The sequence below is a fragment of the Bombina bombina genome, chromosome 8, assembly GCF_027579735.1.
Source record: "Bombina bombina isolate aBomBom1 chromosome 8, aBomBom1.pri, whole genome shotgun sequence".
NCBI classification, from domain to species: Eukaryota; Metazoa; Chordata; class Amphibia; order Anura; family Bombinatoridae; genus Bombina; species Bombina bombina.
In genome coordinates this window covers 192,156,125-192,172,980 of record NC_069506.1, presented here as the reverse complement: position 1 = coordinate 192,172,980, position 16,856 = coordinate 192,156,125, and the positions used below count along the sequence as shown (strand labels likewise).

General features: G+C 36.2%; 1 protein-coding gene across 2 annotated transcripts in view; it reads left to right on the top strand.

Moving 5' to 3' along the window:
• LOC128638690 (protein kinase C and casein kinase substrate in neurons protein 1) overlaps positions 1-16,856 on the top strand; it is a 161,579-nt gene that overhangs the window by 84,951 nt on the left and 59,772 nt on the right. The window contains exon 2 of one of the 2 annotated variants that reach the window (XM_053690811.1): positions 11,143-11,233. In XM_053690811.1, the coding sequence (XP_053546786.1) occupies positions 11,174-11,233 (60 nt within the window). In that variant the 5' untranslated portion in view covers positions 11,143-11,173. The remainder of the gene's footprint in view (positions 1-11,142; positions 11,234-16,856) is intronic. The other variant, XM_053690812.1, reaches the window with a different exon arrangement.

The window sequence follows — 16,856 nt, the reverse complement described above, 5'->3', positions numbered from 1 at the left end:
CAACACTTAAAAGGCTTTTTAATGGATGTATCCCAGGACTAGTCTGGCACATCGTGCCACTTGGCTATTTTCTTTGCCAGATTCATTCTTTTGCAACACACTAAAATCTAGATTTGTACAGATTTTAGCGTATTCACAAAACCTCCAAATGCCCATCTCTAGTGGTTTTTAGAAATAATTATTTTTTGTGTAGATATTTTACGATCCAGTGCTTAATTGCTTGTGTACGCTATGGATATATTAATAATAACCTTAAAGGGATACTAAACCCAATTTTTTTCTTTAATGATTCAGATAGAGCATGCAATTTTAAATAAAGATAGTAAGAGAACGAAGAAAAATTGATAATATGAGTAAATTAGAAAGTTGCTTAAAATTGCATGCTCTATCTGAATCATGAGAGAAACATTTTGGGTTTAGTATCCCTTTAATTCCCCTAATCATATTCCGCCATAATTCATAAAGAAAGGAGAGTTGCTGTTTTGTTTTTTTATATTGTAACTTTTGTCTATGGTTTTTGGGTGTTATAACTAAATAAAGAAACATTCCATACAAATTAATGAGAAATCCCAAAAACAGAATACTGACTGTATATTCTGAGATCCCAGACTGGCTGTTCGCAGCAGTAGAGAGTTGCTTGTACACATGAGCTGCATATCATCCCCCCCCCCCCCTCTTGTCCTGCCCCAAACACCCAGGAGCCCATGATAGCAGCTTAAAGCAACATTAAAGGGACAGTTTACTCAAAAATTTTCTCCCCTTTAATTTGTTCCCAATGATCCACTTTACCTGCTGGAGTGTATTAAATTGTTTACAAGTAGCTCCTTTACCCTTATATTGGCATTTGAAATTGTTAATTTAGCATGTGGTATCCCCACCTATTCTGAAAGTTTGTGGCCGCGCGTACCAGCTATAGATAAGATTTGTAAACACAGCCAGCAGAAGAAATTACACTTCCAGTGTGATAAAGCAGAGATAAGGTAATTGGGGAACATGGGTTTTTTTTTTTTTTTTTTTTTTTTTCTCTTTTTTCTTCTTTTCGAGCTTCCTCTGAAAAATGGCTGGGGGGGGTAACCTAAAGTTGACCTCCTGGAATATAGGTGGTTTAACCTCGCCTATAAAACGAAAGGCAATACTTTCCCAATTAAGAAAAAACAACACTGACATCGCCTTTTTACAAGAGACGCATCTGAAACCTGAAGAGGTATTAAAACTTAAGACCTCTTGGGTCAAGGAAGTTCTTTTTTCTTCCACCACAAAAAGAAAAAGCGGAGTGGCGATCCTCTTGGGGAAGAAGCTCTCTTACGAGGTAATTCAGGTAGATACGGATCAAGAGGGGAGATATTTGATGGCTAAAATCAAAGTTTTTAAAACGTTGTACACATTATGTAACGTATATGCCCCCAACGTGTTTAGCCTCCCATTTTGGGAAACGTTACAAAATAAGCTTCTCTTATTTTCAGAAGGGTATTTAATACTTGGAGGCGACTTTAACATGGCCCCTCAGTACCCGGTCGATAGGCTTAGGCAAAACGCTGCTCCTCATAAAACCAAAAGAGACAATCTAGAGTCAAAGATGTTTATGAAGTTGTTTAGCAACCTAAAACTTTGTGATATTTGGAGGATCCAAAACCCTGATCAAAGGGAGTTTACATGCCATTCCAGGGCACATAAAACTCTCTCAAGAATAGACCTAATTCTGCTGGATGAAAGAGTATGTAAATCGAAGATGATGGCTGGAATTTTACCCATCACCATCTCAGATCACGCCCCGACCACTCTCGATATCCAATTTAACTCTCCAAGTGGCAGGAACCCCGGTTTCTTTTTTCCACGCTTCTTAGCATCTGACCTTAAATTCAAAAATTGGCTTATCTCTAGACTCCGCGAATATGTATCCTTCAACCAAGAACACATTTCACAGCCCGCTTTATTTTGGGAGACTGCCAAGGCAGTTCTCCGTGGGGAAATTCTAGCCTATTCTATTTCTAGATCAAAAAAACTCAAAAGAAGGGAAAGTGAAGTATTAAAGGCAGTCATAAATGCATACAACCGTTATATTTTTCAAAAAACCTCTGAAAACTGGTCTAGATACATTAAGGCATTAGCTGTCAGGGACTCTTTTTTACTGTACAAATCGACTCAGAGAGATCTCAGGCTACGCGCCAAGCTATACCGCTATGGTAACAAAACTGGTAAGCTTTTGGCAAATTTGGTTAAGGCAGACAGATCTTCTTCTATTATAAAGTCTATCACCTTGGGTTCTAAATCTCTTACCTCCCCAGAAGAAATATCTAAGGAATTTGAAGATTATTATAAGATATTGTACTCCCATAAGGTCTCCAACTTTATTCAGAGAGAAGATTTCTGGAATAAAATAGTGGTACCAACCTTAACCCCCGACTTAATAGAAACATTACAATCTCCAATCTCTGAAACAGAAGTCTCTACAGCAATCCAAAGGCTAGCCCTTAATAAAGCTCCGGGACCGGATGCGCTCCCGAATGAATTTTACAAAATTCTTGCACCAGAAATAACATGCTATTTAACCTCACTCTTTAATGACATCTTTATTACTGGTAGCAGCCCCACTAAAGAATTCGTTGCATCATATACAACTCTCATACTTAAGCAGGGGAAAGAACCAAACAAAAAGGAATCATACAGGCCCATTGCGCTTCTAAACACAGACTACAAGCTTTTCACAGCTATCTTAGCACATAGACTTCAATTATTTCTTCCCACTATTATACATAAGGATCAAGCTGGATTTATTTTGAAGCGAAACTCTTCAGCTAAGATAAGAGAGGTTTTCCTGACTATGGAATATTTTAAGAAGATGGAGGAGTCGGGAGGGCTGGGGGGGGAGGACACCCCTGACAGGGCAATTATTTCTATAGATGCTGAAAAGGCGTTTGATTCGGTACATCATGATCATCTGTCCTTTACAATACAGCAGTTCGGTATAGGAGGTAATATGCTTCGTCTACTTAATAACTTATATAGGAATGCCTCCACGAAAATCTTAGTAAATGGTGGTATGACTCAGGATATAAGACTCGAGAGGGGAACCAGGCAGGGGTGTCCTCTCTCCCCTCTCCTCTTCGATATGGCTATTGAGCCTCTTGCCCTACAGATTAGACATCAACTGCAAGGGATCAAGATAAAAGATAAAGAACTGCAAATCGCACTATACGCGGACGACGTATTGGTATATATGTCGGACACAGCTAGGAACATCCCTAAACTTCTTGAAATTGTGGAACAGTTTGGCTCATTTTCTGGCTATAAGGTGAACATCTTAAAGTCTGAACTATGTTGGCTTAAACAAACCAAAGACTCATGCGAAAATATTCCGTTCTCTATAGTTCAGGATGCTTTTAGATACCTAGGCATCTGGATCTCCCCTAACCCCAAAGCTTGGTATGATTTAAACATTGTACCCGTTCTTAATAAGGTTAAACAAGCCTTTAAAAACTGGCAGAATCTCCCTTTGTCTTTATCAGGACGAATAGCACTCTATAAAATGTCCTTGTTACCTAAAATTTTATATGTACTTCAGAACACTCCACTTGTCTTGAAAACGAAAGATATATCATCCTTTAACTCCGCTCTCCGCTCTTTCATCTGGCAGAATAGGAAACCAAGGATTTCATTGTCTAAGTTAGTGCTCCCCACAGAATATGGGGGACTTTCCTTACCCGACATTCGACTGTACAACATAGTGTTCCAGGCCAGAGTAGCTATGGACTGGCTAGCTAACTCTAATTATGTAACAAGCTTTGAACTGGAAAGTAACATAGCCTTCCCATGCTCCCTGATAGCCTCATTACACTGTAAAAATAATATACTACCGCCTGAAATAAAAAAGATAAAATCTATCTATAACCCAATTCAGATGTGGAAGAAGTTATGTTCTTTGTCACATACTGAATTTAGAACTTCGAAATATTTACCACTTTTAAATAACCCACAATTTCAACCTGGGATACAATCTCCCCTTTTCACTAAATGGAAATCGATGGGCCTTATAAATATTTCTCAGATGTTAGACTTCGAAAGAAGGTGCATTAAAACATTCGACTCACTTAAAGAGGAATATCACCTCTCAAATAAAAATGTTTATGCTTACCTTCAAGCGAGACACTTTGCTCTTCAATTAACAAATGACCTCGGCTGGGATTGGTCCTTAGGTATTCTTGAAAATTGGCTCACACTAGTTAGGAGTGGCATAACCTCGATATCATATATTTATCAAAAAATGATCTCTCTCAAAGGCCCAGATATAATAGAAAAGCTCCAGGCCAAGTGGGCAGAAGCTCTACTGGAAACTTCATTAGAGGCAACTATAGTAACCTCATCATATAAAGCAATCTCGCGCGCTACTCTCTCTGCCTCTTGGCGTGAGGCACATGTAAAACTACTCCACATGACATATTTTACCCCAGAAAAAGGGACTAAATGCCGGAATGCAAGTTTTAATAAATGCCCAAAATGTTCATATATATCGGCTAGCCTTATTCACATGTTTTGGTATTGTCCAAAAATTAGAAACTTCTGGCTAAAGATACAGTATTGGTTAAGTAAAATGGTGGGTGTTCCTTCTTTGACATTATCTTCCTCAAATATAATTTTCCCTCTTACAGAACTAGGCCTGCCTCAGGATAAACTTAAAACCGTTACCCTGGTAATACTGGCGGTTAGATATTTAATTTTGAAAAAATGGAAGCTGAAAGCAACCCCGAGTATCTCAGAGGTTAAAAATTGCTTAAAAAAGCAATGTATTATCGAACAATATGACACTGATTTACACAGTGACCTAGACGTGAAGATCTTCTTCTCCAAGTGGTCGAACTTCATTAAAGCTTTATCTCCTAGCGAGATTGAACACTTAATATACCCATTTAAAGACACGGAATTGGTCCTTTTGGGAGTGTGGTGACCCTCCCCAGCCAAAATTCAAAAATGTAAAAATTATAGTTACGTATCTTATTTTTGTATTTAAATTTTCCTTTTTTTTTTTTTTTTTTTTTTTTATTGCTTATGTATCTATCTATTTATTTTTTATTTATCTATTTATTCATTTATTTATTTTTTGTTTGAGTGCTTAGTTTTTTTCTTTTACCTACCTAAAATAAAAAATAAAAAACCCCAACTAGGTGTACAAATAATTCATATAAGGGGATCAGTAAGTTGATATATGAAATGTGAAATTTTTGATTTAAAACTGCCTTGTTCTGAACACTTTTTACCTGGCCCTGCGTGGCATAAAGAGGTTGAATTCATTTGATTGTACACTTTCTTGGTTATAAATAAATATTTTTAAAAAAAAAAAAAAAAAGAAAAAAAAAAAAAAATTGCATGCTCTATCTGAATCATGAGAGAAACATTTTGGGTTTAGTATCCCTTTAATTCCCCTAATCATATTCCGCCATAATTCATAAAGAAAGGAGAGTTGCTGTTTTGTTTTTTTATATTGTAACTTTTGTCTATGGTTTTTGGGTGTTATAACTAAATAAAGAAACATTCCATACAAATTAATGAGAAATCCCAAAAACAGAATACTGACTGTATATTCTGAGATCCCAGACTGGCTGTTCGCAGCAGTAGAGAGTTGCTTGTACACATGAGCTGCATATCATCCCCCCCCCCCCCCTCTTGTCCTGCCCCAAACACCCAGGAGCCCATGATAGCAGCTTAAAGCAACATTAAAGGGACAGTTTACTCAAAAATTTTCTCCCCTTTAATTTGTTCCCAATGATCCACTTTACCTGCTGGAGTGTATTAAATTGTTTACAAGTAGCTCCTTTACCCTTATATTGGCATTTGAAATTGTTAATTTAGCATGTGGTATCCCCACCTATTCTGAAAGTTTGTGGCCGCGCGTACCAGCTATAGATAAGATTTGTAAACACAGCCAGCAGAAGAAATTACACTTCCAGTGTGATAAAGCAGAGATAAGGTAATAAAATGTTGAATTTCCATTGTTCTCTCAAAGTATTGGTGATTGTTTTAAGGACAGATATAAGATAAAGAAGCCGGTATATGAACACAATGTGAAACAGTAATGAGATCTGATTATACCTACAAGCTCAACCTATTTTATTAGGCTGTGGCTTCAAAACACAAAATCAGAGCTTTAATATACAGAAATAAACCTTAAAAAGCTAATTTTCATACATTTTTTACTCTGCAGTTGGTAAAAAAAGCAATTGTAAACACATTAAGGGAAAAACTATTTTACAGTATACTGTCCCTTTAAGTTCAAAATAACATTCTCCATTTTGTTTAGTTATGTAAATCAATGTACTTTATTATATAGATTGTTTGCTTTTCCCATCATTTAAATCTGAAAATTGTGTTTTTATTCCCACTGGTCTCAGAGAGGCAGATGTGTATAATGTAGACGTCAGATCCCTAACCTTGCTACATACTACACAGGGATTGCTTAATAAGCAGTGCAGGAGCTCATTTGGACCTGTCCCTAACTGGCCACAGTATAACACATAATATAAACAGTAGTCAAGAGGTTATTCAGATGCTCCTGGAAAATGCAACATTTGCTAACAAAGTTATAGGTCTGTACTATTATAAAACATGTTTTATGCAGATTTGTTTGCAATGTTATGTAATGCTTAAATGGTGACATATGTTATTCACATTTTAAAAAAAAAAAAGCTTTAAAGGGACAGTCTAATCCAAAATAAACTTTTATGATTCAGATAGAGAATGTAATTTTAAACCATTTTCCAATTTACTCTTATCACCAATTTTGCTTTGTTCTCTTGGTATTCTTAGTTGAAAGCTAAACCTAGGAGGTTCATATGCAAATTTCTAAGCCATGGAAGGCCGCCTCTTCTCTCAGGGCATTTTGACAGTTTTAACCACTAGAGGGTGTTAGTTCACGTGTGTCATATAGATAACACTATGCTCACGCACGTGAAGTTCCAGTGAGCCAGTTCTGATTGGCTAAAATGGAAGTCTGTCAAAAGAACTGAAATAAGGGGCAGTTTGCAGAGGCTTAGATACAAGGTAATCACAGAGGTAAAAAGTGTATTTATATAACTGATTTGGTTATGCAAAACTAGGGAATGGGTAATAAAGGGATTATCTATCTTTTTAAACAATACAAATTCTGGTGTAGACTGTCCCTTTAATATCCTTATAAAGGGACATGAAACCTACATTTTCTTTCAAGATTCAGAATACAATTTTAAACAACATTCCAAGTAATCTAATTAGCTTTATTCTCTTGGTATCCTTTATTGAAGAAGCAGCAAAGCATTGCTGGGAGCTAGCTAAACACATCGGTTGAGCCAATAACATGAGAAATATGTGTGCAGCCATCAATCAGCAGCTCCTGAGCCTACCTAGGTATTTATTTCAACAAAGGTTACCAAGAGAACAAAACAAATTACATAATAGAAGTAGATGGCAAAGTTGTTTAAAATCACATGTACTGTCTGAATCACCAGGCAAAAGCAGCTATTTCAAATGACAGAATAAAGGTTAATGAACTATTTCTAAACAGTTAAATACACTCCAGCAGGTAAAATGATGAATGGGAGAAAAAGTTACTGTACACTGTCCCTTAAAGGGACACTGAACCCAATTTTTTTCTTTCGTGATTCAGATAGAGCATGCAATTTTAAGCAACTTTCTAATTTACTCCTAGTATCAATTTTTCTTCATTCTTTTGCTAGCTTTATTTGTAAAAGAAGGCATCTAAGCTATTTTTTTGGTTCAGACCCTGAAGAGTACTTGTTTATTGGTGGGTGAGTTTATCAACCAATCAGCAAGAACAACCCAGGTTGTTCACCAAAAATGGGCCAGCATCTAAACGTATATTCTTGCTTTTCAAATAAAGATATCAAGAGAATGAAGTAAATTTGATAATAGAAGTAAATTAGAAAGTTACTTAAAATTGCATGCTCTATCTGAATCACGAAAGAAAAAATGTGGGTTCAGTGTCCCTTTAAGCAACAGAACAGGGAAAATGGTGAATATAGAATTAAACTGTCACTCAGTCAATATTAATTAAGGACTATAACACTAACGAACAAGGAACATAACACTAATGAACAAGGAACATAACACTAATGAACAAGGAACATAACACTAATGAACAAGGGACATAACACTAACAAACAAGGATCATAACACTAACGAACAAGGAACATAACACTAACGAACAAGGAACATAACACTAACGAACAAGGAACAAAACACTAAGGAACAAGGAACATAACACTAATGAACAAGGGACATAACACTAACAAACAAGGATCATAACACTAACGAACAAGGAACATAACACTAATGAACAAGGAACATAACACTAACGAACAAGGAACAAAACACTAAGGAACAAGGAACATAACACTAACGAACAAGGGACATAACACTAACGAACAAGGAACATAACACTAACGAACAAGGAACATAACACTAACGGACAAGGATCATAACACTAACAAACAAGGATCATAACACTAACGAACAAGGATCATAACACTAACGAACAAGGATCATAACACTAACGAACAAGGAACATAACACTAACGAACAAGGGACATAACACTAACGAACAAGGAACATAACACTAACGAACAAGGGACATAACACTAACGAACAAGGAACATAACACTAACGAACAAGGGACATAACACTAACGAACAAGGGACATAAAACTAACGAACAAGCGACATAACACTAACGAACAAGGAACATAACACTAAAGAACAAGGGACATAACACTAACGAACAAGGAACATAGCACTAACGAACAAGGAACATAACACTAACGAACAAGGAACATAACACTAAGCACTGAGAAAACCTGCAGGTCAGTAAAGGACAGTTACAAAAGACCAAACTAAGCTAAGAGCTGGGAATTCATTCAGATGTTACTGACGTGCAGCATTTCTGTGCAGTTCTGGGCCAAGATATTCATTACATCCATTTCCACAATAGCTAAAATATGAATATGTTATAGGACTCACTGCCACGAGGGCACTAGAAGGAATTCCCAGAATATTCACTGTCAGCATCAATGGGGGAGAATCTGGAATAGAGATCAGCAAAATGACATAGAAAATGCTGCTGCAAATCTACTAGATCAGCTCTGATCCAGTTACCCACATAGCATGGAGGGTACATTACAAAGTGACATAATGCTTATTAAAGGGATATTAATGTCCCTCTAATTATAGGTGCCGCCATTTTGGAACTTAGGTTTCACTGCATATATACTGCACATGCCTAATCAATGCTATTTGGCCCATGGTATGTCGTGTCACCCACCCCCCCCCCCACCCCCCATTCTGTCTATGAGGTTTCTGAGATGCAAGATTACTCTTCTATAACAAAATAAAGTCATGAGAATAATAAACAAGCATTTACCACATTCCAAGCTAGTTTCTAAACTTGTTGTAATTGTTGTAAAGTTCTTGTTTCAAGAGGGAGATTTCATGCATTGGGCATTTAAAGCAACTATAGGTGTTACTGGGACATGAAACTCATTTTTTCTTTCATAATTCAGTTAAAATATAAATGAAAAAAAAAACACTTCAATTTATTTGTATTATCAAATTGACATTGTTCTCTTGGTATGCTTTGTTGAAATACAGGTAGGTAGGCTCAGGAAAAATACATGTGTTTAGAGTACATTATGGCAACAGTTCTTAACAATGTTATACATTTGCAAGAACACTAGGTGGTATCAGTGTTTACTGTTGTGTGTGCCCCAGATATGAACATACTACCTGCTCTTGAACAAAGATTACCAAGAGAATTAAGTAAATTTGATAAAAGTAAATTGGAAAAAAAAAATTAAAATATGCTCTGTCTGAATTATGAAAAGAAATGTTTGTTTTTTCATGTTCCTTTAATGGCAGGGAGTGTTTATGAATCTAGCCCCACTCTATGGTTTATTAAATCATGTCCTTAAAGGGACAGTATACTGTAAAATAGTTTTTCCCTTAATGTGTTTACAATTGCTTTTTTTACCAACTGCAGAGTAAAAAATGTATGAAAATTAGCTTTTTAAGGTTTATTTCTGTATATAAAAGCTCTGATTTTGTGTTTTGAAGCCACAGCCTAATAAAATAGGTTGAGCTTGTAGGTATAATCAGATCTCATTACTGTATCACATTGTGCACATATACCTGCTTCTTTATCTTATATCTGTCCTTAAAACAATCACCAATACTTTGAGAGAACAATGGAAAATCAACATTTTATTACCTTATCTCTGCTTTATCACACTGGGAGTGTAATTTCTTCTGCTGGCTGTGTTTACAAAGCTTATCTATAGCTGGTACGCGCGGCCACAAACTTTCAGAATAGGTGGGGATACCACATGCTAAATTAACAATTTCAAATGCCAATATAAGGGTAAAGGAGCTACTTGTAAACAATTTAATACACTGCAGCAGGTAAAGTGGATCATTGGGAACAAATTAAAGGGGAGAACATTTTTGAGTAAACTGTCCCTTTAACTGATATTTTGTGATTATCTTCAAAGCAGGGATCCTTGCAGACAAAACTGCCCAGTACAAAACGTCATTAGGCACATTCTACAGTTGGAGTATAGCAGGATGCAGTCAGGTGACATAAGAAAGAGTTAACTTCTCAAGTGACTGGAAATTTCTTCATAGGCTTATTGGAAAAGATAACTGTTGTGTTTTGATCTTCACCCTGTGTTACACAACTATATAAATAATTTAAATCTTGTGCATGAAAAAAATGTTTGTTTTTTACTTTGTGATCTTCTGAAGATGTTTAATATTGATTTGCTAACTCTCTAAAAACAAATGATGAAAAAAGTAGCTGTAATGTGTAAGAAGAAATTATGTAATTGGGAGGGTACAACTTTATTCCTATAAAGAAAACAAAGAGGTCCTGTAAGCAGTTTAATGGTCAGATAAAGTGGGGATTGTGCTGGAATAGTGGGATTGGCTTCAAAGTAAAATGATATCACTATAACTGCTGACACTACTGTCTGATTATTGTTTACACTTTCTAGTGTCTCATGACTAAATGTTATGTAGGGCTGTTGTGTATTTGTAAAACATACAAAAGGATGTGATTACCATGGTAACAGTCAGACTAGACAAGTAATGGCAGCTTCACTTGTTACAGAAGTCTATGCAGGAGAGAAGAAGGTACAGCCATGTCGGTGATATACAGCGAGGTCGTGGTGGATGAGGTCACTCCTGATAGCTTCTGGATGGTAAGATTGTTTTTACTTGTGTTGCGTATGAACACCGTAGAGCTAATGAGAGGATATATACTAATATAGTTGTAAGGCTTAAAGGGATAGGGAAGTCATTTTTATTTGCCTAATTTAAAAAAACAAAAATCTGTGAAAAAACAAAGCGCAAACAGACTCAAGTGTAAATTGATAAGGCGCAAAGTACCACGCTAATGTATTACACTTACAGTGTTGAAAATTTAATCAGGCGTTTATTAAAAACATCAAGGATCCAGATATATCATGCAGAAACAATAATGTCAGTCCATAAAACTGTGCGAGTCCCTCAGGATGATCGTCACAGAACAGGGTAGTTCAAATCCTTGCTCGCTTCCGTAGTCGCAGCTCTGGTAACAATGTCCGTTTCAAAGTATCAGGTGCTGGTAAATTCTTCCACAGAGCACTACGGGTCCTCAGGTAGTCCAAGTTTAACCCCAACGCGTTTCAACCGCTAACGTGCGGTCTTTCTCAAGAGGTAGGATGAATAGTGACTCCTACGATGCAAGTGTATTTATAGCATGTGCTATAAATACACTTGCATCGTAGGAATCACTATTCATCCTACCTCTTGAGAAAGACTCGCACAGTTTATGGACTGACATTATTGTTTCTGCATGATATATCTGGATCCTTGATGTTTTTAATAAACGCCTGATTAAATTTTCAACACTGTAAGTGTAATACATTAGCGTGGTACTTTGCGCCTTATTAATTTACACTTGAGTCTGTTTGCGCTTTGTTTTTTTCACAGATTTTTGGGATTCTATTATACTCCGGGAGGCACGCAGGACACCACCGGTAAAGCAGCAGCAGCAGCAGCAGGTCTCGTATTAAATTTTACTCACTTTCATTGTGGTTTTTTTGTTGCTTTTCATTGTGGTTTTCTTGTTGCTTTTCAATTTTGGGAAACATTACCGTATAATTTGCAGCATTTTGTATTATTATTTTTTATTTTTTATTTTCAGTTTATATGCATTGTAAGTTTAATATTGTAAACTTAATTTTTTAGCGTTTTACATCATTACTGATTTCTGTTTGTAATCATTGTTTTAATCTATGTGGTTTTAATCTATGTGGTATTGATCATCCTCCATTAGCAGTTAGCGCTGTTCAATTTGTGTTCTTTCTAATTTAAAAAAACAACTTTAATTGAATTCTATTATCAAATGTAACATTTGTTGAAACGTAGTTCCTTTCCAAGACAGCATACGGAGGTAGGCTGTGGAACATGCACATGTCTTAAAGAGATAATGTACCCAGGCAAAGAGCTTTGTCTGGTTCACTTTGTCAAAGCTTGCATGGAACACTCCTTAAAATGAGCTATGCTGTCTCCCACTTCTAAACTGGGAAGTTGATCTTTACAGTTTACATAGCTTTTCTATATCTAATAATGCAGTGCAATTTCAAATGATGAATTAACCTTTTCCCGCCGTTATGCCGTTGTATTCCGTCACAACGGCGCTGGGCTTTAAAGCTGTTATACAACGTCATAGTCAATGGCTGTCCTGAAGCCTACTGCGCTTACAGGATTTGATCGCGGTCTGGAGGGTGTTCCTAGAGTCATAGGGATGCCCCCTAGACCCAATCCCATAATTGAAATCTCACTCATTTGCACGATTGCGTGATTTCAATTTGGATATAAAGGATCTGTTTGTAAACAATGTAATACATGCCTTTAGGTTAAGGGGATAATTGGGAACACATTAAAAGGAAGAAAATATTACTGTGCAAGAAACACTAAGTAATAGAGTCAGTCCTAAAATACTATTTAATAGTGCATCATTTAAATAACTTACACAAATAAGTTTCAGCACATATGCAAACACTACTGTGAAGTTCTGCAAGCCCAACTCATATTGGGCTAGAATATTACAGACGCAAACGATTTTAACACTCGTCAGGTTAGTGTGACTGAAGACCTTGCATAAAAGGTTAGAGCTTAAATAAAAGTTGCACCAAGCACAAACACAACATAAGTACATTAAAATATACTGTTAAACTCAAATAAACATTATCTGATAAAAAATATTCATTTAAATATTAATAAAAAATATTTACACGGGTTCAAAAGGTATATGGTGTGTGTGTATGTGTGTATATCTATTCAGTGCCCGGCCTCCACTAATATTGGCACCCTTGGTAAATATAAGCAAAGAAGGCTGTGAAAAATTGTCTTTTTGTTTAACTTTTTGAAATTTTGTTAAAAAAAAAGACAAAAATACTCTGCTCTCATGGAAACAATTGCAAAGACAACACAGGTTTATCAAAAAAAAAATTTGGTTTAAATATATGTGTGGCACAATTATTGGAACCCCTACAAATTCATATGACAAAAATATATGTGAAGTATATTACCATTGATATTTTAAATTTTTTAGTATACCTGGGTGACTAGGAACAGGAAATTGTTCAAGCATAACTTCCTGTTTCACAGGGGTATAAATATGAGGTAACACATAGGCCAAATTCCCTTAGTCAATCATCACAATGGGTAAGATCAAGGAATATAGCTGTGATGTGCGGCAAAAGGTTGTTGAGCTTCACAAAATGGGAAATGGCTATAAGAACATAGCAAAAGCATTAAAAATGCCCATTTCCATCATCAGAGCAATAATTAAGACGTTCCAGTCAACTGGAAATGTTATGAATCAACCTGGAAGATGGCGTGTGTCTATATTGTCTCAATGCATTGTGAAGAGGATAGTTTGAGTGGTTAAAATATCACCAAGGATGACAGCTGGAAAATTTCAGAAGTAAGTTGCGTCTTGGGGTCAGAAAGTCTTGGAAAACTACAATCCAACGTCACCTACATCACCACAAGTTGTTTGGAAGGGTTTCAAGAAAAAAGCCTCTACTCTCATCCAAAAACAAACTTGTGTCTTCAATTTGCCAGACAATACTGGGACTTCAAATGGGATCGGGTTCAATGGTCAGATGAAACCAAAATAGAGCTTTTTAGCAATAAACACCAAAGTTGGGTTTGGCGCACACAGAGAAGTAGCCATATGGAAAAGTATCTCATGCCCACGGTTAAATATTTTGGTGTCTCTTTAATGTTTTGAGGCTATTTTTCTGCCAGGGGACCTGGACATTTTGTGAGGATACATGGCATCATGGACTCTATAAAACATTAACAGATATTAAATGAACACCTGACTGCCTCTGCCAGAAAGCTTAAAATTGACCCTGGATGGATCTTTAAAGGGACATTATACACTCATTTTTGCTTTGCATAAATGTTTTGTAGATGATCGATTTATATAGCCCATAAAGTTTTTCTTTAAATAAATGTATAGTTTTCCTTATTTTTAAATAACATTGCTCTGATTTTCAGACTCCTAACCAAGCCCCAAAGTTTTATGAGAATACCGTCAGCTACCTACTCCAGCTTGCTTCTGTTTGTGTAAAGGGCCTTTTCATATGCAAAAGAAGGGGGAGGGGGAGTGTCTTATTTCCCACTTGCAGTGGGCTTTCCAACTACCTTTTCAACAGAGCTAAACTGAGATCTTCTAAGTAAGTTTTTGAACAATTTTATATTGGATTTTTATATCAGTATCTGTGCATCATATTCTTTATAGTAGTGTCTATTACATGCAGTTATATGAAAATGAGTGTATACTGTCCCTTTAAGCAAGACAATGATCCAAAATATACATCAAAATCAACACAAAAATGGTTTACTGACCACAAAATTAAGGTCCTGCCATTGCCATCCCAGTCCCCTGGCTTGGACCCCATAGAAAACCTGTGGGGTGAACTGAAGAGTAGCGTCCACCAGCATTGATCTCGAAATTTGAAGGACCTGAATAGATTCTGTATGGAGGAATAGTCTCAGATCTATGTGTGTGATATTCCTGCGCTAAAGACCAGTTGCACCATATGCAAATCAACTATGGCTTAAAATTGCCGTATCGCTACTCACACACAAGTCATACAATATGCAAAACATAAGGAGGTGCTTATACACCTTTTAGGATACATGCTCTGCTATAAAAAGAGCACCATGGATACTAGCCAATTCAGAAGTTTGAGAAAGGTCCACGACCGAAACGCGTTACTTCTTTTTGGCACCACTGAGCCACCGTAGTCTGTGACGTCAGACTATCACCTCCAGCAAACAAGTGAGGAAAAGACCGGACGGGAATTACCCTGCTGTTACACGCCAGACAAGGCGTTGCATCTACAACCCACCAGGCTTGTATGCCGTTTGGAAAACTTAAAGGTAACCTGGATTTACCCTTAAGTGAAAGAATCGGACAAGGCGTCCCACCTGTAAACTATCAGGCGCTAGCTCTAAACCAACAAGTTAAAGGTAACCTGGTTTTACCGCCATACCGAAAATCCCGGAATATCCCTATTAAAAAGTCAGGATTGGAACTCTCAACAGATACCCCCCAACAAGCTATATCCTGACAATATAAGGTACCTCTAAGTTAAAGAGACGGTATTAACATTTGCTGCCACAATCTTTACCTGTGCACAGAAAAGAACACTATTATACAACGTTTTATTTCAGCTTCCGTATAATACCTTTTTATATATATAGGCTTGTTTTCATATACAAAGGCTTGTTTCTATGTGCAACACGTTTTTTTTTGGGTGTGCAATACGCTAACTAGTTTTAATGTATGCAGCAAGCTGTCTTTGTGTGCAATAAGTTGTTAACCTGCTAATCTAGTACTCTGCCTTGTTTTAAAGTTTTAATGTTTTAATATCCTTCTATCTTATTATTTGTCAAACATATCTCCATCTTTCTAACCCCATTTCATTGTATACTAACCTCTCATGCTACCTAATTCACTGTGTATACTAACTATACCTATTGCTTGATTTTTTGCCTTTGCCATTTTCGCAGATTTTTTTTTTTTTAGCAATCGTTTTTAAGCAATCGATTTTAAGAAGCATTTTTTACTATTATATTAAGTATAAGAAATTAAATAAAAGAATATTTTTTATATTTTTTATATAAAGACCATCCTCTATAGTGTTTCTTTATATTTCTACCCACCTCGAAAGTTTTAGCTTTAGAACCAGTGCAACTGGTCTTTAGCGCAAGAAGATCACACACATAGATTTTCACCTATCAATTTAATCTGGGGATTTTTGATATCAACCTGTGTACTTTGAGGTGAGTTTTTCAGCGCTCTCTCTTTTTCTATTCTGGAATGGTCTCAGATCCCTTGCCATGTATTCTCTAACCTCATCAGGCATTATATATAAGACTCAGAGCTGTTATCTTGGCAAAGGTAGTTAGCAGAAAGTATTGACTAAAAGGGTGCCAATAATCGTGCCACACATATATTTAAGAAAGATTTTATTTATTTTTTGATAAACCTGTGTTGTGTTTGCAATTGTTTGATATCCATGAGAGCAGAGTATTTTTGTGTATTACCAAAAGATCAAAAGGTTAAACAATTAAGACAATTTTTTACAACCTTCTTTGCTCATATTTACTAAGGATGCCAATATTAGTGGAGGGCACGGTATGTGTCTAAATAATAATTCCATAATAATATTTAATAATGTGTTTTTCTGTGTATTTACTGTAAATATTTCCCACATATCAATGTTCTTGAAATACAGGACAATGTTATTTTTATAT